General features: G+C 44.2%; 1 protein-coding gene across 1 annotated transcript in view; it reads left to right on the top strand.

Annotated features, from left to right (window-relative positions):
• The window catches only part of MCF2L2 (MCF.2 cell line derived transforming sequence-like 2), a 280804-nt gene that overhangs the window by 219597 nt on the left and 36480 nt on the right, over nt 1-24727 (top strand). Inside the window, exons 24-26 of the mRNA XM_036755690.1 lie at nt 38-116; nt 6125-6197; nt 23616-23728. Coding sequence (XP_036611585.1) covers nt 38-116; nt 6125-6197; nt 23616-23728 — 265 coding nt within the window. The remainder of the gene's footprint in view (nt 1-37; nt 117-6124; nt 6198-23615; nt 23729-24727) is intronic.

Raw genomic sequence — 24727 nt, 5'->3', positions numbered from 1 at the left:
ACCCATAGAGTTTCTCTCTGTGATTCTCTCTATGCAGGCATCTTCAGTAGAATTGAAAAACCTCTGGGTTTCTGAGATCCGAAAAGTCTTGACGGGACAACTGGAAGCCTGTAGAGGTAAGGGATTCCTTCCTTTCTTCTCTACTTTGGGAGTGCTCCATGACAGCAGTTCCCTCTCACCTTCCACACGTGGGAGAAGGAGGAAGGGACCTTGGTGGCCATCTAGTTCAACTCATATGTGGAAAATAATCCCTTCACAACATAGCCAAGTAATGGGGTCATCCAGCTTTTGCTTGAAGGCTTCTGGTGAGGTGGAATCCATTACCTCCCAAGGTGGCCCTATCTACTTTTCCCTCTGGGGTTTAGTCTATGTCTGTGCCCATAGCATTCTATGCAGAATTCATACTCTTTGGAAAGGGTCCCTGGTCACATTCGTGCAACACTTCCCATCTCACTGAGTTCTTCTCTTATTCCACGCCCACCCCCCTCCACTCCCTACCCTGAACCCTGGGAGGCAGATGGAGCCAAGGGCATTAGCTCTATTTTACAGGGTAGAACAACAGGCGTGGAGGTTCCAGCCAAGACTCAAACCCAGACCTTCTGACTCCCAAAGCTCCTCCCTCAGCACCAGGCTGAATCTTTGTGTCATCAATTTCTGGGTGCAAGGGTAAAAATTGTGAAGAGATTGCCCCAGTGGGTGGGCCTTGTTTAATTCAGAAATGTGAAAGAGGAACCATGTTTTTCTTCTGAGACCAGCACATTGTCTCAAGAGGATACGTTTCACTTTATGTGAATAAGTGTGAAACTATACAAAAAATAGAAAGAGACAAAAATCCAGAGACCAATTTGAAAGCTGATAATTCAGTATCTGCCTGGCAGGAGAAAAACAAGGGCTTGGCCCCTTCCATCAGGCATAGGTCCAGGGTGAAGGAAGGAAAAAATAAGAGACAGTTGTTTCCAGTTTGTGCCAAGGTAATGAGAGGCAGCTAGCAAATAACTCTCAGTTTGAATTCCTATCTTTTAATATACCTCTGGGACATTTAAAGTTGTACAAGAGGGCCCTACAGTTTTCCACCCTCTTCCCCATGAGGCAGAAAAATCACTGAGCTCCATTGGAAAGTACCACTCAGGTTGTTGCATGGGATGCCTGTGGCTGCCCCCCATACTAGAGGTGTTACTAACCTCATTTTGCCGATGAAGAAACTAAAACTGAGAGGTCAGAGGACATGCCCAGAGGGTCACATGACTGGTCAATGTTAGAGACATGGAATTCAAACTCAGATCTCTCTTTACTCCAAGCATCATAGAATCGCAGGTTTGGAAAGGACCGCAGAGGTGATCTTAGCCAGCCTCTGCCTTGTGGCACGAATCCCCTATAAAATATCCCTGACAGTTGGTCATCTGAGCTAGGCTTGTTGACCTCCAGTGACGGAGACCTCACTACAGTGAGAAAGTTGTGGCACTACATTTAGCAAAACAATTCAAACACATTGGCCAATAGTCTATGCCTCATTCTGCACCTATAGTCCACCACCTCTCTTCTAGGTAGGTGTTCAATATCATCTGCAGGAGTCACAATTAGTCATTGTCATCATTTTCATCATCACCATAGCATTTATCAACATTTTAAGGCTTACAAAACACTTTACCAATATTATCTCATTTTATCCTCACAACAACCTTAGGAGATTAGATACTATTATCATCCTCATTTTACAGAATAGGAAATTGAAGCAAACAGAGGTTAAGTGACTTACCTAGGGTCACACAACTTCCTGACTCTATGTACAGTGCTCAATCCATTGCACCACCTAGTCACCTGTTGTTAGCTCTTTTTAATCACACTTAAATTCTATTCATCATATCACATCACTGACCCACCATTACAGGAGGTAGGCTTTGGGTTGTTTCCAAGGTAGTTAGAGTATCTTTGCACCAAACCATCCATCCCCTTGTAACCAGTGGCTTGTAGCTTCAGGCTGGCTGGCAGGTTTAGGAGCATAGTATGTAGCCGTGGAATAAGACAGTCAACCCATCTCCACTTGGAGATCTCACTATAGGGATCCAACCCAGGGATTTGGTCTTGTTTGTGTTTTTCTTGGACCAAATCCAGCACTCCTTCAACTTTCTCTCCCTCTCCCTTGACCTTCACAGACATTACCTACTGGGTAGGAAGTTGCAAAACTAACAGCCAGTCCCCAACTAACAGCCCCAGCTGAATTTCCCCAGAAAAGCCCCATGAGGATGGGGTTTGGAAGATCAGGAAGGCAGTTCTAAAACTAAAATGGGAGATGCCAGACAGAGAAATCAATGCACCACATCCATGGAGGAAATCTGTCCAGGACATTTACTCATTCATCCATTTATTCAAATAAATATGGCAATATCAAATAATATAGCACAGTCAAAAATATGAGAGAGGAGCTGACAGACAAGACAGGGAAACAAATGGCGAGCCCAGAATTCCAGGAGACCCTTTAGCGCTCATTCTCCCTGCTGCTCCCCCCTTTGACAGGTGAGGAAACAGGTGCAGAGGAGTGTAGGGACCTGCCTGTGGTCACACAAAGAGTCAGTGGCAGAGTCAGAATTAGAATTCGGGTCTCCTGAGTCATAGTCTGGGATCCTATGACATGAAACTATTAAGAACATGCAAAGCAAGAGTTTGTGTTTAAAAATGAGGGATGCATAGAGTGAATGAGTTCAGAAGAGGTGGAGATCACTGCAGGCTGGCGTAGCTCACTGGGGTTACCTGGGCTGAACCTGGAAAGACCACTGATGAGTAAAGGGTCAGGGAAGGGTATCCAGGCAGTGGAATTAGCCCAAACAGAGATTTTGGGTCAGAAATAAGCACTGTGTATTTGACAGACAATGGGATGCTGTGGGGGAGGAGAAGGGGAAGATGATGGAGAGAAGGGGAGAAGGATAGAGAAGAGGAGGAAGATGAAGAGGAGAGGGAGGAAGGGAGGAGGATGGAAAGGAGGAGGATGGAGAAGAGGAAGAGAGGGATGGGGAAGAGAAAGAAGAGGGGGAGGAAGACAGAGGAGGGGGAGGGAAGGAGGATGAAGAGGCGGAGCAGAAGGATGGGGAGAGGAGGAAGATGGAGAGGAGGAAGAGGGGGATGCAGGAGATAAAGAGGAAAAAGAGAAGGAAGATAGGAGGGGAGAGGAGGAAAAAGAGGGGAGAAGGATGAGAGCAGGAGGGAGGGAAAGGACAGAGAGGAAAGAGATGATGATTATGATCATGGTGGAGTGGGGTACAGTGGAAAGGCATCCTGGCTGTGGAATCAGAAGACTTTGGTTCAAACCCCACTAGCTAAGGCTCTTTCTAGTTCTATCTTTTCATTCCATTATCTGAATTCATCCCAAATCTGTTATTTTCTTTACCTGTAGGACAAACTGCAATCCACCAATCAGCATGCAGTTTTTAAAAAAGTGTTTACCCTGTGCCAGGAACTGTGCAAAGACAAGAAGGAAATACAGTTCCTGCCCTCCAGCAGCTTACATTCTAGGGGGGAGGGAGGAAGTTAGCATCAAGCGATAAGTGATCATTGTGAAGTCCTTGCCATGTGCCAACAGTTACACAGTTGCTGCTCACAAGGAACTGACATTTTGACGAGTAGACAAGTCTCCTTTATACGTAAAGTCTTTATACATAAATATAAAATCATTCAATATTTATTAAACAATATTAAGCTAGATGGTGACTTGTCCTCCAAACATTTCTATCTGAACTTGATTGAAAAAAGATAGGATGATGACGCCAATGATGATTGCTAACAACTGCTCCCATTCATAGAGTTTATAGAGGAAGAAACGCACAAAGAGAGGTTAGGAGACCAGCCCTGCGTCCAACACTCTTAGCATGTGTCTTGGGTTGGATTTGCATCAGGGTACAGAGGACAGGGAACCTGGGCTGAGGAGCCTGGACTTCATCCTCTAGTGGTGAGGACCAGCTGGCTGGGCTCTGCACCACCAGCAACCAATTTGGCCCCTGGATGCTTGGCCCCAGGTGTTCTCACTTGAGGCTGTGTCTATACTCCCCCAACTCTATCCTATTGTGCCAGGCCCTGGGAGTAGTAAGAGAAAACAAAGATATTCCTGCCTTCAGGGAGCTTATAGTCTAGTCAATGTTTCCCCACTAAGGTGCTCACTCTGAAGCCCCCTCACTAACTTAGGTGGAGGAAAATGAAGTGAAGTGAAATCAGGCAATGGAGTAATTCAGCTACCTTAGCCCATGTGCTATGATAAGGACACGTTCTTCAGGCAGGTGTTGTCCCTGTGCTAACCGTTGACATGGCATGCTTTCTAATCCACTCCAGTGAGGTTTCAGCCTTGCCACGATGGGATGAAGTGCAAACTCAGATGAGGGGCACCTGCCCTGACTGACCCTGCTGATCAAATTTCCTTAAATTTCCCACCATGACACCTCCCCTTCAACCCACCAGCCTCCTCACATCCCCTCCAAATTCGCCATTTCTAGCTCGAAGTCTCTGGTTAGGCCATACCTGAAACCTACATCCCTATCCTTGCCAGGTCCAGCTCGGGGACCCCTCCCACTATGAGGCATCACCTGAAGTTGTACTGATACACAGTTCATCAGCCAGTCATCAAGCATTTCTTAAGCACCTACTGTGTACCAAGTACTGTGTTAAACACTGGGCGTAAAAAAGAAAGACAAAAACACAATCCCTGCCCTCAAGGAGTTCATATTCTTTTTTTTTAATATTTTTTTTTTTTTACATTTTTTTGCAGGGGGGAAAGCAGGGCAATTGGGGTTAGGTGACTTGCCCAAGGTCACACAGCTAGTGAATGTGTCAAGTGTCTCAGGCTGGATTTGAACTCAGGTCTGCCTGACTCCAGGACCAGTGCTCTACTCACTGCACCACCTAGCTGCCCCCAAGGAGTTCGTATTCTAATGGGATATGCAGCATGTAAATAACTATGCATCTGTAGATGAGACTCTGGGTTCACTTCCCCCAACCCCATTTCAACTAGCAGATCAAGTCCTCCAAAGAAGGCTGCTGCTGCCCTCAGGGTCCTTAGTGGTGACCATCAAGGGGCTGAGCCTGCTTCTACTGTGGTTAGGGAGCCCCTGTCCAGCCATGAGCTGACCAGTTAACATCTCCCTAGATATCCGAGCCCTTAGCACAGTGTCCAGCACATAATAGACTCTCAATAAATGCTTGTTGGATTGGATATCACTTAGTCAGTTACCATCAATGAGCTTTTACAAAGGGATAATTACTGAGAAAGCAGAGGAGGGGGGAAGATGGTGACAAGAGCATGTCCTCATTACAGCCCGGGGCCCAGGCTTGTGTGGTCCTTCCATCCCCCAATAAGTAGCTTTGGCCTCTCTCCCCCATGACTGTGCTCCACCTACACAGGCTTGAGAGTGGAAGTAACCCCCATTGACCAGCAATGTGAGGGAGGGCCCAGCACCTCTCCCTCCAAGGGGCCAGGAAGACCCCAGATACTCAGCAGCTGTGTGACCCTGGGCAAGGTCCTTCATCCCTCAGGGTCTCAGTTTCTTCATTCATAAGATGGGGCTAAAATACCCAACAAGGATCTGGGAGGATGAAATGAGATCGTCTATAAAGTGCTTTGCAAACCTCCAAATGCTATCGAATGCTACTACCACATCTCCTCTTGCTGCTAAGATTATTATTCTTTTCAACATGAAGTCTTTTCTTATTCCCCCCAACTGCCCGTGCCCTTCCTCCCTCAACTTATTGATCAGTCATGTCCGATTTCTCATGACCCCATTTGGGATTTTCTTGGCAGAGATACTGGACTGGTTTGCCGCTTCTTTCTCGAGCTCATTTTGCAGATGAGGAAACTGAGGCAGATGGATGGATGGAAAAGTGTTTATTAAAGCTACCCAGGGATGAAATTCAGAGAGTGCAGCCAATGAGGAATTATTAGATGGCTGCCCTGGGGACCTTCCTTAAATGGGGGATGTGGGAGGAGTGCTCCATTGTCCCCGCTACCACGTCCTCCAGAAGACATGATGAAATAATACAGATTCCTTTAGTACCTGATTACTCCTAGACATCAGTGAATCAGTAAAATTAGGTAGTAAATGTCTGGATGATTAAGGTTTTTTTTTTTACCTTTTTCTTTGAACAGAAGCAAGTCAGCTACACCAAAGAATCACAGAGAGCGTCTACCATGCCCCTATGGACACATCCAGCTCCTCCAGGTAAACCTCCCCCATCCTGGGGCTCCTCACACAGCCCTCTGCTCTTTTACCATAGTGATCACTCTGTACTTGCACAGGAATCTCTATAAAGAGAAGCATCACATCAGTCTGTCATCATTCAGCAAGTATTTATTGAGTACCTACTATGTGCCAGGCACTAGACATAAAAACCAATCAATCAACATATAATTAGGCAAAAATAAAATACTACTTAATAAAAAAAACCCTAATTGATCAATCAATTAATTAACCTCTACTATCAAGGAGTTGACATGTTGATAATGAGTACATATTTAAGATTATTCATATAAAGAAATAATAATATAAAAGAAATATAAATAAAAAGAATAAAATAAATAAATACAAAGTCATTAAATACAAAGTAATTTGGAAGGGAGGATATTAGCAGTTTGGGGAGGCTTGGGGGGGGGTGCAGGAGGACAAGAAAGACATTACATAGGACAGAGGTGTCAAACTTACCAACTCAGTGCAAAACTCCCCAGTGTGGCCCAAACCAGATTAAAATGTAATTGGAAAATATTTAATAAAATAGATAAATATACAACAGAACGTAGATAATGTTAATTTGTAATTTTCTAAGTCAGGGGCATCTAGGTGGTACAGTGGATAGATTGCCAGGCCTGAAGTCAGGAAGACCTATTTGCCTCATCTTTAAATGAGCTGGAGAAGGAAATGGCAAACCACTGCAGTATCTTTGCCAGGAAAACCCCAAACAGAATTGGACAAGACTGAAGAACAACTGAACAAGAAGTCAATATGAGGCCCACAGGGATCTGGCTGATGCCATCCATGTAGAAGATGGTGTAGGAAAGGCATCTCGAGGGAATTAAGGATTCCCGGAGGCAGAGGTGGGGAGAGGTGCCCACTGTCTGCCATGGTCAGGCTATGTATGGATGGGAAAGGACAAGCTAGAAGAAAACCAGGATGCTGATAAGACCAGTCATTTTTGTCAGAGAAACTGGAAGTGAGAGGGTGCAAGATATATTTGATAAACCCACATCCTCTGCCATCCATCAGGGAACCTTCCACACCTACATATATTTGTGGGCCAGTCTTCTTGAGGCCTTTTTGATGCTAGGCAGTAAAGCACATGGAAAAGCTGGGCTCCATTCAGCAACAATAATATGCTTTAAGGTTTATGAAGGGCTTGACAGATATCTCGCTTGGTCCTCATGAGCCTGTGAGACAGGTAATATCACCCTTTGACAGATGAGATGACTGAAGCAGACAAAGGTGAAATGGCTTGCCTAGGGTCACACAGCCAGTAAGTGTCAGAGGCCAGATTTGCCCTTGGGTCCTCTGACTCCAAGCTCAGTGCTATCTACTGCATCACCTCACTGTCAGGACTCAAGGGAGACTTAAGACGCTTGACTGATCATTGTGTGTTTAATGAGAATTATAAAAGGAACAGAGAGGAAATACTTATCTCGATAATGAGATATATAAGTGAAGACCTACCACACATGTGGACTTCTGGGGGAAATTCCTGGGTACAAAATGAGCTGTACAAACATGCAAATCTAGCCCCAAAAAGACCTCCTGTGCAGTGAAAATAGAATCCTTAATAATAAGAGGATGGCCTGATGACAAGCCAGGGATGGTGGCTACCTGGCAAGGGCAAAAGAATCATGAGTGCTCTTTGGTCCACCAGGAATAGAGAAAAATCAGGGCAAAGAGAGCTCAACTCCCCCGGCTGCCCACAGCAAAAAGAGCCCAAACCCTAGCCCTGTCATGGTCCTTCTTCCTGAGACCCTGGCCTGCCATCTCTGCTGAGGGTGGGAAGCAATTCTATTCCTTCTATATTCTAAGCTTTGTCTGGTGCCCAGATCAGTGAAGGGGGAGCCTCCTTTTTCCTAGACCCCGCTGTCCTCTCTGGGGACAGGCTCCTCTCTGTCTAAGGTCTCTCAGCCAATCAGGAGTCACAGTTCCCTACATATGCACGCATCTCAGGGCTGCCATCATGGGGATTGCCAGACTCACCTGGCCAGGGTGCTGTGAGTTGCTAATTTAAAATATGGCATGAGATGGCTGGGTGGGCAGATCCTGATGGGCTCCTGAATGGATGGGGGGGATATTAACCAGGCTACTGCCCACCCCACAGTGCCAAAGCAGGAAAATTCCTAGCAGTGCAAACAGGGATAAATGGAAGACCTGAAGATACGGGAATATTAACCTGAGGAAGAGGAGACTTGGAGTGAGGAGTAGGGAGAAGACATGATAACCATGGCCAAGTATGCGAAGGATTGTCTGTGGAACTGGAATTAGATTTGTTCTTTTGGGCCCCAGAGGGCAGAACCAGGAACAAAAAGTCACAAAGAGGCAGATTTAGGTTTTTGTTGTTGAATCATTTCAGTTATGTCTGACTCTTTGTGACCCCATCTGGAGTTTTCTTGGCAAAGATACTGGAATGGTTTGCCATTTCCTTCTCCAACTCATTTTACAGATGAGGAAACTGAGGCAAACAGGGTTAAGTGACTTGCCCAGGCCAGATTTAAACTCAGGTCTTCCTGACTCCATGCCCAGAGCTCTGTACCACCCAGCTGCAGATGTAGAAGAAAGGTTGCTCCATAGTGGAACAAGCTCCCTTGAAAGGTGTTGGTTTCTTCTTTCATTCAAGTTAGACTTCAAGTTAGACCTTCACCCAGGATATAGTCAAGGGGACTTGAGGTTAGGTAAGCTAGCCTCTTCCAACTCCTTCCTTTTCGTCATCTGTAAAATGGAAATAGACAAACTTGCATGACTATGAACCAGTGGAAGACTAGACTTTGCGAAGTGCAGTGAAAAAGCCAAGAAACCAAAGGCAAAGGAATCATGATGAGAGTCGGCCGCTCACCTCAGACTCCTATCTAGGGCTGGGCTCTGGGCAAGGCCAGTTTATTGAAAACTTAATCATCAACCCTTCCTACCAACTTTCAACACATTCCAGTGCCATAAAACCAAGAAATTCCAAGGGAAACTGTGGGAACTGGCAGAGCCAGACAAGGAAGGAGATGCTTCTCATTGCAAGTGAGCTCAACTCCTAGTATTGGGATCATAGTCAACCTGTGTCCAACCCAACTCAAGTTCCATCTTCATTTTGCAGATGTGGAAAGGGAGACCCAGGGAATTTACGTGGTTTACCCAAGGTCACTCAGCCAGAAAGCAGCAGAGATTGAGGGAAGAAAGGCACCATCTTGTGTGTCTTGGACATAAACAGCCTTTAGGTTTAGGGCTGTCTTGTCAGAAGGAAGAAATATGCCCTCTTCTACTTTTTAAGGCAAGGGGCATGAAAAGCTTTGCTTGCTCATGTGAGCAAGGCTTGGAGTTGAGGTGGTGTGGTATTTCCACAGACTCGAAGAGGGTCTTCTTTGTTTAGACCTCTGTGCCCACTGGGGGTGGGAGGGAGAAGAGGTCTAGGATTGGGGGGGGAAGGAAGGAAGGAAGGAAGGAAGGAAGGAAGGAAGGAAGGAATGAAGGAAGGAAGGAAAGAAGGAAAGAAAGAAGGAAGGAAGGAAGGAAGGAAGGAAGGAAGGAAGGAAGGAAGGAAGGAAGGAAGGAAGGAAGGAAGGAAGGAAAGAAGGAAAGAAGGATGGAAGAAAGGAAGGAAGGGAGGAAGGAAGACAGGGAGGGAGGGAGGGAGGAAGGACCATGCTAACATGTATAATCAATATCATATTGCTCGCCTTCTCAATGAAGGAAGGGTGGGAGGGAGGGAGAGAATTTGGAATTTAAAATATTTCAAATGAATGTTAAATTTTTTCACATGTAATTGGGAAATATTTAACAAAATACATAAAATAGATTTCAAAAAGAGGGGGAGAAAAAGAAAGAAAGAGAGAGAGAGAGAGAGAGAAAGAGAAAGAAATGAAGGGAGGGAGGGAGAGAGAGAGGGAGAGAGAGAGAGAGAGAAAGAAAAAGAAAGAAAGAAAAAGAAAGGAAAGAAGGAAGGAGGGAAGAAAAAGAATAAAAGGGAAATAAAAAAGAGATATTGAACCTTTTTTTAAAAAATATACAGTTGATAACAGAAGGAAGATCAGAAGGAAAAGCAATGTGAACAGCTTTGAAAATTAAGCGTTGAATTTCCCATATGCTTAGAAAGGAAAGCAATCTTCACATAATAGAAACTTGTTTTGTGTACCAGCCCTATTTTTCCTTCTGTTTATATAGTAGTGCTCATTTTAGCTAGTGTTTTATTAATGGCATTAAGAACGCTTTTTTTTTTAACTTTAAAGTCCAGTATAATGGAAAGAACACTGACATGATAGTGTGGGTGACCTGGGCTCTAGTTTGGGTTCTGCTAACTAGCCCTGTGACCTTGGGCAAGTCAGGCCCCACCTTCCCCCCCCCCCCCCATCTCTGGAATGAGGGATTTGAAGAGAGCTCTCAAGTCCAGTGCAAAGCAATGGAGAGAAGCGTATCATGGAGGCAGTGTAGCTCAATCACTGAGTTCATGGAGGGACGCAAAGAAGGATAGAAGGGGGCTGGATTGTGAGGAGCTTTAAATGCCCCGAACTCACTGAACTCACTGAGGAAAGAAGGAGAATGTCTTGGAGATCCATACACAATGGCCACCAGGATCTGAATGGGGAGATCAATTTGGGCATTGTGGACTTAAAAGGAAGAGATGCTACTGAGTGATGGCACTAGTCTCTCTAGTGGTTTGGAAGTGGTGATGGGGATTAAGAGTCTTCTGACTTCTCAGTCATGGCCAGTAAGTCAGGGGGAGTGCAGCCTGTCTTAGAAGGGGTGGTGAGAGAAGAAGTGTCCTCAGGATGGGCAAGGTCTCACTGCTAGAAGATGGAGGGTCTAAGAAAGGAAGAGGCTCAAGATCAGAGTGACAAACTCTCAGCTGCCTGCAACTGCTTTATGATGAAAGGAAGTTTGTTCATTATCGAGCCGGTATTCCAGAGGGCACAGATGAAGGTGTGGATGGACATAAAGTAGGACATTTTCAAGGGGTGGGGGGTGTTGTAGAGCAGATCCTTGTTCAAATTCAGTTTGATGACCTCTGGGCTTCCTTCCAACTCTGAGGTTCTATGATGGTCTGTAACCTGGGTTTCCCAACTTCAAGGCCAGCATTTTTTCCCACTCCCCCAAACTTTTCCTTCACCACAGGCTCAGGGACATTGAGTTCTAGGGTAGCTCTTCTCCTACAAGCACCTTCAAAAAGGATGGAGAGGTGAGTCTGGAGTCCCCCCCACCTCCACCAGGACACTTGAGACCTTGCCCGTGGCTGCATGGGAGATGAAAATAAAGGCCACAGAGAAAGATCAAAGTTCGATCCATCAGCAAGCATTTAGTAAGCTCTGTTTTATGTGCTAAGCAAAGACAAGAAAAAACAAAACCAGCCCCTACCCTCAGGAAGTTTACATTCTAGCTGGGGAGCCATGTATAAAAATATGTATATGTAAAATAAATACAGCAATAACAAAGCCTTAGAAGGGCAGGACCTAGCTGCTGGAGGTGGAGGGGTAGGAATGGCTTTGTGTCTATGTGTGTGGGGAGGAGGGGAAGGACGGGACCCTTGAGCTGTCATACAGGACAGAAGCAATTCTACAAGGCAGAAGTGAGGAGACAGTATGTATGAACCAAGAGATAATTAAAGTAAATTTAAAATGTCCTGACTTCCTTCTCACTAATTGACTGATCTCAGAGATGGGTACTTCCCCCTCTCTTCTGGCTTTTAAAATCATGTAAAATCTGATGTGGTTTGAACTTCCCCATTCTCTAGAAGCACCAAGATGTTGGCCTTCCTTCCAGGTGTCTTGTATGGGGCATCTTTTTCCTTCCTGTTGAAGACACCATCTGAGTAGCTTCTACATTACCCCATGTAAGCCTGGGATTCCATCTTAGTCATCAGAAGAAGGCAAGAATCCCCACTGGTGAAATTCTACCCAGATGTCTTGCCCATAGGCCAGGGGAGTAGATGACCATGGGGTGTGTTGGGGGACCTCAAGGTGGGCCCCTAGTGCTAGTCTAGGCCCACTGCCTGGCATCTAGACATTGCATCATTTAGACCAAGGGGAACAAAAACCATCCCCAGCCCCAATATGCCATGGCTAATTCTGACTCAATAGTTTCTTGGGCCCAGTGCAGTTTAGAACATGGGAGTTTTCTGCACTCACATGGCACATGGCAGTTCCTGAGTCACACAATGTGTCCCTTGGGTGTCAGTCATTCCATGTCTTTGGCTGGGGTTTTTCTTCTTTTTCCTCTATTACTCGCTGTAAATGGTGTGATTATTGGCACTTCAGCTCTGCTACAAGTTGTCATTTCCCTTCACGCCAGGCCTTACTTAATATGTGGCTTCAGCAACTTTGGAAAGAAACCCTCCCTGGACCCAGAGTTGCAACTAGAGTGGGGTGTAGGGGTTTTTCCTAGGGCAGAAACGTTTAGAGGGTGATAATGACAGCAACATTCCAGAATACTCTTCTTCCCTTACCTGGGCTATCCTCACAGTGGTGGCTACAGTGGCCTCATTGAAGGGTGTCCTTCCTCCCCCTTCAGCAGGTTAGGAACTTCCAGGTGCACTTCCCATGTCCCCTCCATTCCTCTTAATGGCAGCCATAAACCAGATGAATCTACCTCCTCTTCTCAACACTTGCCCCAGGCACAAAAATCACTAGTTACAGCTATGCCTCAGTCCCACCCCACTCCCCACCCCCATAATCAGTCCTACTAATAATCTAATAATCTGTAATACTAATAATCTGTACTACATATATTGCCTACAGGGAGAGGAGATATCTTTTCTGGAAGCCTCCTCTACCATTCAACCTGGCCTCGGGATCAGGATGCTTAAGGTCCGCTCTTGGCTGTGCCATTGACCATCTAGGTGACCTTGGACGAAGGGTTGTCTGGGCCTTAGTCTCTTGAGCTGTATAATGGGTCGTTTGGATTAGATGTTCCCTAAGTCACTTCCAGCTTCCACATGCTAAGCTTCGATTCTGGCTGTCACCTCCATGTTGTAATGAACTGACCTGCCCACCCCCCACCCCCAATAGCTGTCTTTGTGGATCAGGACTATTTGCCACCTCTTAAATGAACTTGAGACTCTGGCGGACTCTCTTAAGACCACAACAAAGACACACTGACCTGATTCTCCTTGGTTTTCCCTCACTTCTATTTTTCTTCTTGGCATAAGAGAGAGGGCAGACTCTCTGTGACACAGGAGCTACTGAGTGTCTGAGAGGCCCTTGGGGGTGGCGCTTGCCCACTCTCCACCATTTCTTCTCTCTTCTTTTCCCCCATTTTTTTACCCCCTCCCACCCTTTTTATCTTACTCTCATTTCTTTTCCCCTACCACGTTGTTCATTTTCTCCTAAAAACAGCTCCAGCTTCTCAGTGGCTCCTTCAGACGCTGTCTGGCTCTACGTTGGCTCATTGGAAGTTAAAGGGATTGCAGGTCCCTACTTTGGAATATGCTGCTCCTTCTCTAGACTAAAGATAATTAATATTTACTATTAAATGCTGTGAAAGCACCTGTAGACCTCAGACAAGGATACCATGATCTCCGTCCTTGGGCTGAGATCCAGTAGAAACTGGATTTTCTCAGCTCTCGGGGTGACAGTTCTATAGCCCAGAGAGTAAATTCCACTGTCACTGCCATTTGATTAGAAGCTCTGTAGAGGAGCTGAGCAACATGGATCAGGATTTCCAAAGGGAGCAGATACCAGACAGCAATACTCAGAAGTCCTCTGAGTCCTCAGATGTGATCTCTGGGGAGTATTCACCTAAAAACATACCAGGCACCTCTCCCTTTACTGCCTGTGTCTTTTCTTTTTCCCTCTTTCACTCTTCCATTTGTAATTGGGGGTTGTAAAAACATATTGTGGCTTAAAGTGAATGAATTCACTGAACCTCTGTCCTGAGGCTCAGCTGTCCAGGTTAGGGGCTTCTTCTCTAAGTCCACTGTTTGAGGGAGAATCCTAAGTCTGCTTCACCTCACCCATACTCAGACTCTCCCTCCAGACTTCTCCTCCTCGCCTGCCACCGTTCCCCCTTTTCAGATCTCTGACATGTTGTGTTCTCCCGTTAGAATGGAAGCTCCTTGAGGTAAGTGAAAGCTTGTATTTGTATCCCCAGCACTTAGCACTTTGAGCACTTAGCAACATAGAAAGGGTTAAAAAATTAAGTTCTATCTATCTATCTATCTATCTATCTATCTATCTATCTATCTATCTGTCTATCTATCTATCCATCTGTCTGTCCATCCATCTGTTCATCTATCTATCTATCCATCCATCCATCTATCCATCTGTATGTCTATCTGTCCATCTATCTATGTATCCATCTACCTATCATCCATCTGTTACCTCTCTAACATCCGCCCATCTATTTATCTGTCTCTATAATCTATCTCTAACATCTATCTGTCTACCTCTCTATTATCTTTATCATCTATCATTTACCTCTATTATCTATCATTTATCCATTTTTCTATCTACCATCTCTCTTTATGAATCTACCCACATATCTATGCATCTATCATCTACCTTCTATCTGTCATCTTTCTATCTTTTTTCTTTCTGTGTATCTATCTCTATCGCCTATCTATTGATCATCTATTTCTATCAGTTATGTATTTCTCTTTTATCTCTCTCTCTCTCTCTCTCTATCTATCTATCTATCTACATAACCATCTTTGTGTCTGTCATTTATCTATCACCACAACTACCATTGTCTCTGTGTAACGTACGAGCCCTTTACTTCCCTAGGGTGATGTCATAGAACAGGTTGATATTGAAGTCCGAGGACCTGGGTAGCAATAGCAGCTTTATTGCTTGTGACTATGTAAACTTCACCTCCTCTGTCCTCAGCTTTCTCATCTTTAAAATGGAATGGTTCAAAAAGATGTCCTCTCATGTCCTTCCAGTTCTACTTGGAGCCCTGTGATTCACCCGGCAAAGAAACCGCTGGTCCTTCCTGACTCACACTCCTGAGGCATAGGCTTGGGCAATAATTTCACCTTGACTTTCTTGTTTGAGATCTGTAAGCCAGAGTTATGTTTTTTCCCTGAACATTTCATGTGAATAATTCTACAAACCACTGCCTACTACCCCCCACCATCCCTCCCCTCCTTCACCTGCCTAAGGGGAGTGGGACTATGTGTGTGTGTGTGACTACAGCAGCAGACCAGAGGCACCCCCAACCTAAGTCTAGTGCAGCATCCTCTACTCCACCCTTAGGAGACTAGGAGCTTACTATTCATTCATCACTCATTACTACCTCTCTGACTTCTCCCATTTCTCTATCAGTGTAATAATTAATGATTGGAGTAAAGTGCACCCAACACCAACCTCCTCTTCTCTCATCCTTCTCAAACCTACCCCACCCATGTCCCATTTCAACTCCATTCACCCCTTTTCTGTTCTTTGGAATTCCAGTTCCATGATAAACTCCCCTTGATCCCAAATCTTTCTTTTATACTCCTTTCATCTAAAAACCCTGTCTGAGACCTGACTTCATGCTGTCTATACTGGATCAGCATCTGCAGTCATTCTCTCTAGCACTGGCTGCACCTTCTCTCATACGCCTAAAGGAGTTCCTAAAGGAGAAGTCAGATACTCCTTACTTCCCACTTCCAGACTCTCTCTTTACCACCATCACTCAATATCTTCTCCACCTTCGAAATCCATGCCATCAAAATTTTCCACCCAATCTACATCATGGCAGCTTTTATATACTGACCCTCAGGTCATTCTCCATCCTTTTACAGGACAGTCTGCATCTGACACACCATCTTCTCCTCCTCCCCAACTTCTGCTCTTGTACTGGGAAACTTCAGTGTTCACATGGCTGCTTCCTCAAACTCCCTAGTTTCCCAATTCCTCAGTTCCCTTAAATCTCAAATACTTCTACTCTCACCACCCACTTCCTCTGCTGCTATTCATGAGCTGCCAAGTGGCTCTGGAGGAAGTTACACAATGGTGCTAAGTGAACACGTTATAAATTCATGTTATCCAATTTCTTCTGGACACTCACTGCAGCAAGGGAGTCCATTTATACCTCTCTAACTGATTTCCTATCCTATTCTCCAAAGAAGCTATTCCAAACCTTCATTTCTCTCTTCAAGCTTCCCATGACTCCCAATCTCTTCTCTCTCTCTCTCTCTCTCTCTCTCAATTAAGGACTTTGCACCTTCTGTTATTGAGAAAATAGAAGTCATTCCATGTGGGCTCCTTCTTCCATTTTCTTCACCTCAAAACCAGTTTCTTCATTTCCTTTCTCCTTCCTTTCTCCCAGTCTCTGACAAAGAGGTGGTCTTTCTCCTTACCAAGGGTAACACTTCTATGCATATGTTTGATCCCACTCCCTCCCATTTTCTTTAGCAGAAGGCAAACTCAGTTATCCTCTTGCTCTCAAATTTTTCACCTCTCCCTGTAAACTAATTATCTAAGTATCTCCCATTCTTAAAAAGATCTCCACTCCATCCTACTGTCCCCTCAAGGTATTATCCTATATTTCTTCCTTTCTCAGCCAAACTTCCTGGCAAAACTGTCTATACTTGCTGTTTCCACTTGCTCTTCTCTGACTCACTTCTGAACCCTTTGCAGCCTGGCTTCCAAACTCACCATCAACTGAAACTGTTTTCTCCAAAGTTGCCAATGACCAATGTCAATGCCTTAATTGCTAAAGCTGATGGTCTTTTCTCAGTCCTCCTCTTTTTCTACTTCTCTGCTGTTTTTCACACTGTTGATCACCCTCTCCTTCTGGACAGTCTCTCCTTTCTGGGTTTTCATGGTATAGATCCCTCCTAGTTCTCATCCTACCTGTCTGACTACTCCTTCTCAGTCTCCTTTGCTGGATTGTTCTCCAGATCATGCCACCCCAACTGTGAGTGTTCCTCCCTCTGACCCATTTTGGCAGTCTCACCAACTCCCACAGGTTTAATTATCATTTCTATGCATATGAATCCCATATCCACATATCCAACCCTTGTGTTTCTCTGGACCTTCAATTCCACAACAACAGTTATATCCATTTCTTTTTTTTTTCCAAGGGAAAAGACAAAGTTTATTAGGGATTCACCATAATGGGTTGACTTTTTTTTAATTTAATATATTTAGTTTTCAGGATTGATTTTCACAAAAGTTTGAATTACAAATTTTCTCCCCATTTCTACCCTCCCCCCCCACTCCAAGATGGCATATATTCTGGTTGCCCTATTCCCCAGTCAGCCCTCCCTTCTGTCACCCCACTCCCCTCCCATCACCTTTTCCCTTCCTTTCTTGTAGGGCAAGATAAATTTCTACGCCCCATTGCCTGTGTATCTTATTTCCTAGTTGCATGCAAAAACTTTTGTTTTTGTTTTTGAACATCTGTTTTTAAAAGTTTGAGTTCCAAATTCTCTCCCCTCTTCCCTCCCCACCCACCCTCCCTAGGAAGTCAAGCAATTCAACATAGGCCATATGCGTATCATTATGTATAACCCTTCCACAATACTCATGTTGTAAAAGACTCACTATATTTTGCTCCTTCCTAACCTATCCCCCTTTATTGAATTTTCTCCCTTGACCCTGTCCCTTTTCCAAAGTGTTTGTTTTTGATTACCTCCACCCCCATCTGCCCTCCCTTCTATCATCCCCCCTTTTTTATCTTCTTCCTCCTTTTTTCCTGTGGGGTAAGATACCCAATTGAGTATGTATGGTATTTCCTCCTCAGGTCAAATCTGATGAGAGCAAGATTTTCAACTCACCCTGTGCCCTCTCTCTCTCTCTCTTTCTCTCTCTATGTGTATACATACATATATATATACACACACACACACACACACACACATACATATATACATACATACACACTCACGTATACATATATATACATAAACATATATGTATATATGCATATTCCCTTCAGCTACCCTAATACTGAAGTCTCATGAATCATACACATCATCTTTCCATGTAGGAATGTAAACAAAACAGCTCAACTTCAGTAAGTCCCTTGCAATTTCTTCTTCTTATTCTTTTTCTTGACTACCTTTTCATGCTTCTCTTGATTCTTTTGTTTGAAAGTCAAATTTTCTATTCAGCTCTGGTCTTTTCACTGAAAAAGCTTGAAAGTTCTCTATTTTATTGAAAATCCATATTTTGCCTTGGAGCATGGTACTCAGTTTTGCTGGGTAGGTGAGTCTTGGTTTTAATCCTAGCTCCATTGACCTTCAGAATATTGTATTTCAAGCCCTTCGATCTCTTAATGTAGAAGCTGCTAGATCTTGGATTATTCTGATTATGTTTCCACAATACTCAGATTGTTTCTTTCTGGCTGCTTGCAATATTTTCTCCTTGATCTGGGAGCTCTGGAATTTGGCGACAATATTCCTAGGAGATTTCTTTTTGGAATCTATTTGAGGAGGCGATCGGTGGATTCTTTCAATTTCTATTTTGCCCTGTGGCTCTAGAGTATCAGGGCAGTTCTCCTTGATAATTTCTTGAAAGATGATATCTAGGCTCTTTTTTTGATCATGGCTTTCAGGTAGTCCAATAATTTTTAAATTCTCTCTCCTGGATCTATTTTCCAGGTCAATGATTTTTCCAATAAGATATTTTACATTGTCTTCCATTTTTTCATTCCTTTGGTTCTGTTTAATAATATCTTGATTTCTCATAAAGTCACTAGCTTCCACTTGCTCCAATCTAATTTTTAAGGTAGTCTTTCCTTCAGTGGTCTTTTGGACCTCCTTTTCCATTTGGCTAATTCTGCCTTTCAAGGCATTCTTCTCCTCATTGGCTTTTTGGAGCTCTTTTGCCATTTGAGTTAGTCTATTTTTTAAGGTGTTGTTTTCTTCAGTGTATTTTTTGGTGTTTTTTTGGGTCTCCTTTAGCAAGTCCTTGATTTGTTTTTCATGGTTTTCTCGCATCCTTCTCATTTCACTTCCCAATTTTTCCTCTACTTCTCTAACTTGCTTTTCCAAATCCTTTTTGAGCTGTTCCATGGCCTGAGACCAGTTCATGTTTTTCTTGGAGGCTTTTGTTGTAGGCTCTTTGACTTTGTTGACTTCTTATGGCTGTATGTTTTGGTCTTCTTTGTCACCAAAGAAAGATTCCAGAGTCTGAGACTGAATCTGGGTGCGTTTTTGCTGCCTGGCCATGTTCCCAGCCAACTAACTTGACCCTTGAGTTTTTCAGCGGGGTATGACTGCTTGTAGAGTTAAGAGAACTATGTTCCAAGCTTGGGGGGATGCGCCAGCTCTGCCACACCAGCACTCCTCCTTCCCCAGGAACCCCCAACCTGGACTGGACTTAGATCTTCAGCAGGCTCTTCACTCCTGCTCAGATCCACCACTTAATTCCTCCCACCAGGTGGGCCTGGGGCTGGAAGCAACTGCAGCTGTAGTTCTGTAATTGCCCCACCTCCATTGCCCCCGGGGCAGTAGCTGAACCTTGAATTCCTTCCACTCCTGCAGCTTTTCCCACTAACCTTCTCTGTTGTCTTTGGTTTTTGTGGGTTGAGAAGTCTGGTAACTGCTGCAGCTCACTGATTCAGGGCGCTAGGGCCCGCTCTGCCCGGCTCCTGGTCTGGTTGGTCCGTGCTGCCCACGCTGGGCTCTGCTCCCCTTTGCTCCGCTCCCAGCTCCGTGAGGGATAGACCTTACCCAGAGACCATCCAGGCTGTCCTGGGCTAGAGCCCTGCTTCCCTCTGCTATTTTGTGGGTTCTGCAGTTCTAGAATTGGTTCAGAGCCATTTTTATAGGTTTTTGGAGGGACTCAGTGGGGAGTTCACGCTAGTCCCTGCTTTCCAGCCGCCATCTTGGCTCCGCCCCCACAACCCCCATATTGGGTTGTCTTAAGAAATCCCACCCTTTGTGATGCCTGTTTTCACAAGTGGGCCAGATTCAACCTACTGAATTAGATTGAATCTGAGCCCAGTTATATCCATTTCAAATTGAATGTACTGATGACATCTTAAGCTCAACATTTCTAAAATTGGACTAATTATCTTTCCCCCAAATGCTCTCCTCTTCCAAACATTTACGTTTTTATTAAAGATGTTGCCATCCTTTTGGTCTCCCACATTCATAACCTTGGCATATCCCTGACTCAATCTTCCTCTCCCTACATATTCAATCCAAATCTCCCCATCTCTCATATGTGACCCTTTCTCTCCCTTCATACAGTTACCACTTTAGTTGAATCTCTGAGATAATTGAAATGGCCTCTTAATTGTCTGCTCATTTCATTCAGCCCTCCACAAAGCTGCCAAAGGGTTTTTCCTTAAACCCCGATGTGACAATGTAATCCTAATCATGAGAGCTAACGTTTATATGGCACCTACTACGTGCCAGGCACTGTGCAGCATTCTGAGTCCATTCTAACCTCAGACACTTTCTAGCTATGTGACCCTGGGCAAGTCACTTAACCCCTGTTTGCCTCAGTTTCCCCTTCTGTAAAAATGGGGATAATAAACAGCACTTACCTCCCAGGGTTGTTGTGAGGATCAAATGCGCTAATAATTGTAAAGCACTTACCATAGTGCCTGGCACATAGTAGGTACCATATAAATGTTAGTGATGATGAAGATGATGATGATGATGATGATGATGATGATGGACCTTTCATTTGGTCTTTGGCCTCCTTTGGGTATGTGCCCAGCAATAAAGCATTGCTGGGTCAAAGGGCATGGACAGCCACCTTTCTGGCATACTTACAAATTGTTTTCCAAAATAGTTGGATGCACACACACAGTTCCCTGAACAGTGTATTAGTTTTGCCCTTCCAACACTGGCTCTAGCCATCTTTTGTCATCTTTAGGCATAATCATTTTCCATTACATTCATACCCCGCAATACATTTGGCCATTCCTCAATCAACAGACATTTACTTTATTTCCAGTTTTTTGTTACCATGGAAAGTGCTGCTATGAATATTCTGTTAGTTATGGGCCTTTCTTTTTGACTTTGATTGCTTTATGGTATGTAACTTATAGTAGAATCATTGGTCAAAGTGCATAAAGTTTTTCTACTTTTCTTATATAATTCGAAATTTTTTTCCCCAAAAGAGTTGGATCAATTTATGCTCCTACCCACCACAAAGGAGTCTGCCTGTCTGTCCACAGCCCCACCAACATTAATTCTTTCTGTCTTTTATCATCTTTGCCAAATTGACAGCCTGAGATGTTGTGGGGCTCTCTCATCAATGACCTAAAGTGTGTTTTCATGTCATTGTATTTCTTATTTTTTTCCACTTAATAGTATTTTTTCCCCAATTACATGTAAACATAGTTTTCAACATTTATTTTTATAGGATTTTGAGTTCCAAATTTTTTTCTCCCCCCCCCCAAGATGGCAAGCAATCTGATATAGGTTGTACATGTACAGTCATATTAAACATACTTTTGCATGAGTCATGTTGTGAAAGAAGTATATTTCTTATTTTTTAAATTATTTTTACATCCTTTGACTTCATGATCTTTCTATTACATCAGGGGTCCCTTCCTAACCCCAATCCATACCACCTAGAATTAAAGGGTAGTTAATTTAGGTTAGTCTCCTAACATTTTAAATCCCTCCCCTAAAAATTTTTTCTTACTGTTTTATTCCAAACTATTCATAGCACAACACAGAGGCACCTAAGTGACCTGTAGTCAGAAAGACCTGAGTTCAAATTCAGGCTTAGATAGCTGTGTGACTCTGGGCGGGTAACTCCCATTCTGTCTGCCTCAATTTCCTCATCTGTAATATGGGGACAATAATGGTACCTACCACCCAGGGTTTTCATGAGGATCATAATATATGTAGCGTGCTTTGCACGCAAACCTTAAAATGCTGTGTAAATGCTAGCTATCATCATTATTGCTGTTCATCACAGGCTGAATAAGCTCCATTTTATTTCAGAGAGGGTAGGAGTGGGGAGATGGAGTCTCCCTCTTGCCACTTGTTTTGGGCATCCATAATGTTAGGTTTACACTTGTGCCCATTCATACAAGAATCTTAGGATTTCAGTGCTGGAAAGGAATTTTGAGATAATTGTCAGATTCCTGCCTCCACAGAACATAGACCCAACATAGGGACAGCTAACAAGGCCCTAAGGGAGGGAGCTTTCTTGGGGACAAAGAGAATGGCCCAAACATGCTGCTGTTTGCTGACAAGCCTGAGTTCTGGGTGAGGCAGAGATCTGCAGGCATTTGGACCAATGGTCAAAAGCCATTGAAGTCAGCCCCAGTTAGAACAGGTACACAACCACGAAGGCAACGGTAGATGTCAGAAAACAGCAGTTTGTCTCAACCATCTTCTGTGCCAGAGACAGCATTTTTTTAATGCTGTCTCCTCACTGCCCTAGGTCAGTGATAGCTGGGTCCCCCAAAGTCACCCCTTTGTCCAGTGTGTTTGCGATTCCCAATCTGGTGCCAGCCCATCTTTCCAGTCTGATTACCCATTATGCCCCTTTACCAATGTTATGTTTGAGCCAGACCAGCCTCTTCCTATACTTGACATCCTATCTTCCATCACCACGCTGATGCCCAGGCTTTCAATCATGCCTGGAATGCCTTCTCTCACTCAACTCTTGTCTTTCAGAACTTCCTGCTATGTTCAGGCCAAGTACCAACTCCACCAGGAAGCCTCTCCCTAATTCCCCCCATTGCTAATGCTACCCCACCCCAAATAGTTTGTATTTATTTATTTTCTGTGTATATTTGGGTAAAGGGGTGTGATGAGAGGACCTCCAGATCCATTGAGGCCCCTACACAACCTGATAAAATTGGAGGGTATCAGACCTCGAAGTTTGCGAGGTTCTCAGCCCCCTCCTCCCCCAAAGCCCTTTCAGATGGCTCCATTTGTAGGAGGCAACAGAGATAATGAGATATTAGGGTATGCTTTTCAGACTTTGGGCAGGCGTATTAGTCATCTTTAAGGAGAGGGGGCAAAAAGCCCTTTCAGACTTCCAATGACCCCCAAACCAGCTATCCCAGTGGTAATTTTTCTAACACCTTATAACTTCATAAAGTGGATTGGAGCACAATTATATTTGCTTATCTACATACTTGTCTTAACCTAAGGCAAAGAATGATTTAATTTTTTTTTTTGTATTTCCAATGCCTGGTACATCCTAAGGAGAGAATAAGTACTTGCTGAATTGAATTGAGACATGAGACCATGAAAAATGGGCTTAATCTGGAATCAGGAAAGTCTAGGTTTGAATCCTGGATCTGGTACTTCCCAGCTTTATAACCTTGGGCAAATCACTCCACTTAACCAATCTGTGCCTCAGTTTCCTTATCTGTGAAATGAGAAAGTTGGACTTTATTGGCCTCTCAAGTCCCTTCTCTGCTCTGGAACTGTGATCCTATGAGCTGAATTGAATAGCCTGGCTTTTTAGAGGTGACACTCTTTTGTGAATGCTACACAAAGGGCCAAGGGTGCACATGCACAGATCGTTCCTACTTTCACCTATTGACTTCTATTTTCTTTCTCTGAAGGTACAGCAGAAAACCAGCAAGTATTTATGAAACCAAGCCTGAGTTATCAGGACTAGAAACTTCTGCCAGCAGGAACCAAAACCCCAGTCCCAACAGCACCAGGCAAAAGCGAGGTAAGGGGCCCATAGGGAAGGGACCCAAGGTAAGGGCACCTTCAACTCCTGAGCCCCCACTGGTGAATGTCACCAGTGCAGGGGACCCCTAACCCTGAGTTCTAGGCCCACTATTAAACTGGGTGAGGGAAAAGCTGGAAAAATCCCCAGGGTTGTTGCCATCTATGAGCCAAAATGGATTTATTTCCAACTGGTTATTCAGGTTGAATTAGGTGAGGGTAATACTAGATCTTAAGTTGACTCATGTTGAAAAGACATGGCCTTCTCTCAAGGGAAGATGGAAAAGTACAGTCCAGGCAGGATCGTACTAGAGATGGCCCTCACTGGCTAGGCCCTAATCAATTGTTAAATTTAATCAAGAAATGCTACAAATCAGGGCTTGATTTATCGTTTTGTTGATTGTCTAGAAAATGTTAATAATGTAGATTAAACTTAAAAATGTGTTGTGGATACTTTTTTTTCCTGGAGAGCCAATAATAATTGCTTAATAAAATTATTTAGTAAGTTTAATACTTTCACCAACATGTCTGAGTCCTTTGGGGTAGAAAACTACATTCTGGTCCCACTTATACTCAGCATTTTTTCAGTTTCCTATTCCCAGATCCTAGAGCAGGTTTGGGGAACCTGCAGCCTTCGGGCCACATATGGCCCTCTAGGTCCTCAAGTCCAGCCCTTTGACTGAATCCAAAGGGCCACCCTTGAGGACCTAGAGGGCCACATGTGGCCCGGAGGCTGCAGGTTCCCCAAACCTGCTCTAAGATCTGCGGTGGTTCAATATAGAAAGAATGGGAAATCAGACACCCTGGGTTGGAATACCAGCCTTACCAGTTTATTCCCTTTTGACCTTGGGCAATTTACCCTCTACTCTGGGTCTTAGTTTCCCCAACTGTAAAACAAAGAGACTGGTCTCTAGGATTGCAAATTTAAAGCTAGAAGAGCTCCTTCTGCGGCTTCCTTTTGTTACAGAGCAGAGAGCAGAAGCCCAGGGAAGTCAAGTGA

Source organism: Trichosurus vulpecula, chromosome 4 (assembly GCF_011100635.1).
Source record: "Trichosurus vulpecula isolate mTriVul1 chromosome 4, mTriVul1.pri, whole genome shotgun sequence".
Lineage (NCBI taxonomy): Eukaryota > Metazoa > Chordata > Mammalia > Diprotodontia > Phalangeridae > Trichosurus > Trichosurus vulpecula.
Note: the sequence above shows the minus strand (reverse complement) of the source record. Positions and strands in the feature narration are given on the sequence as shown.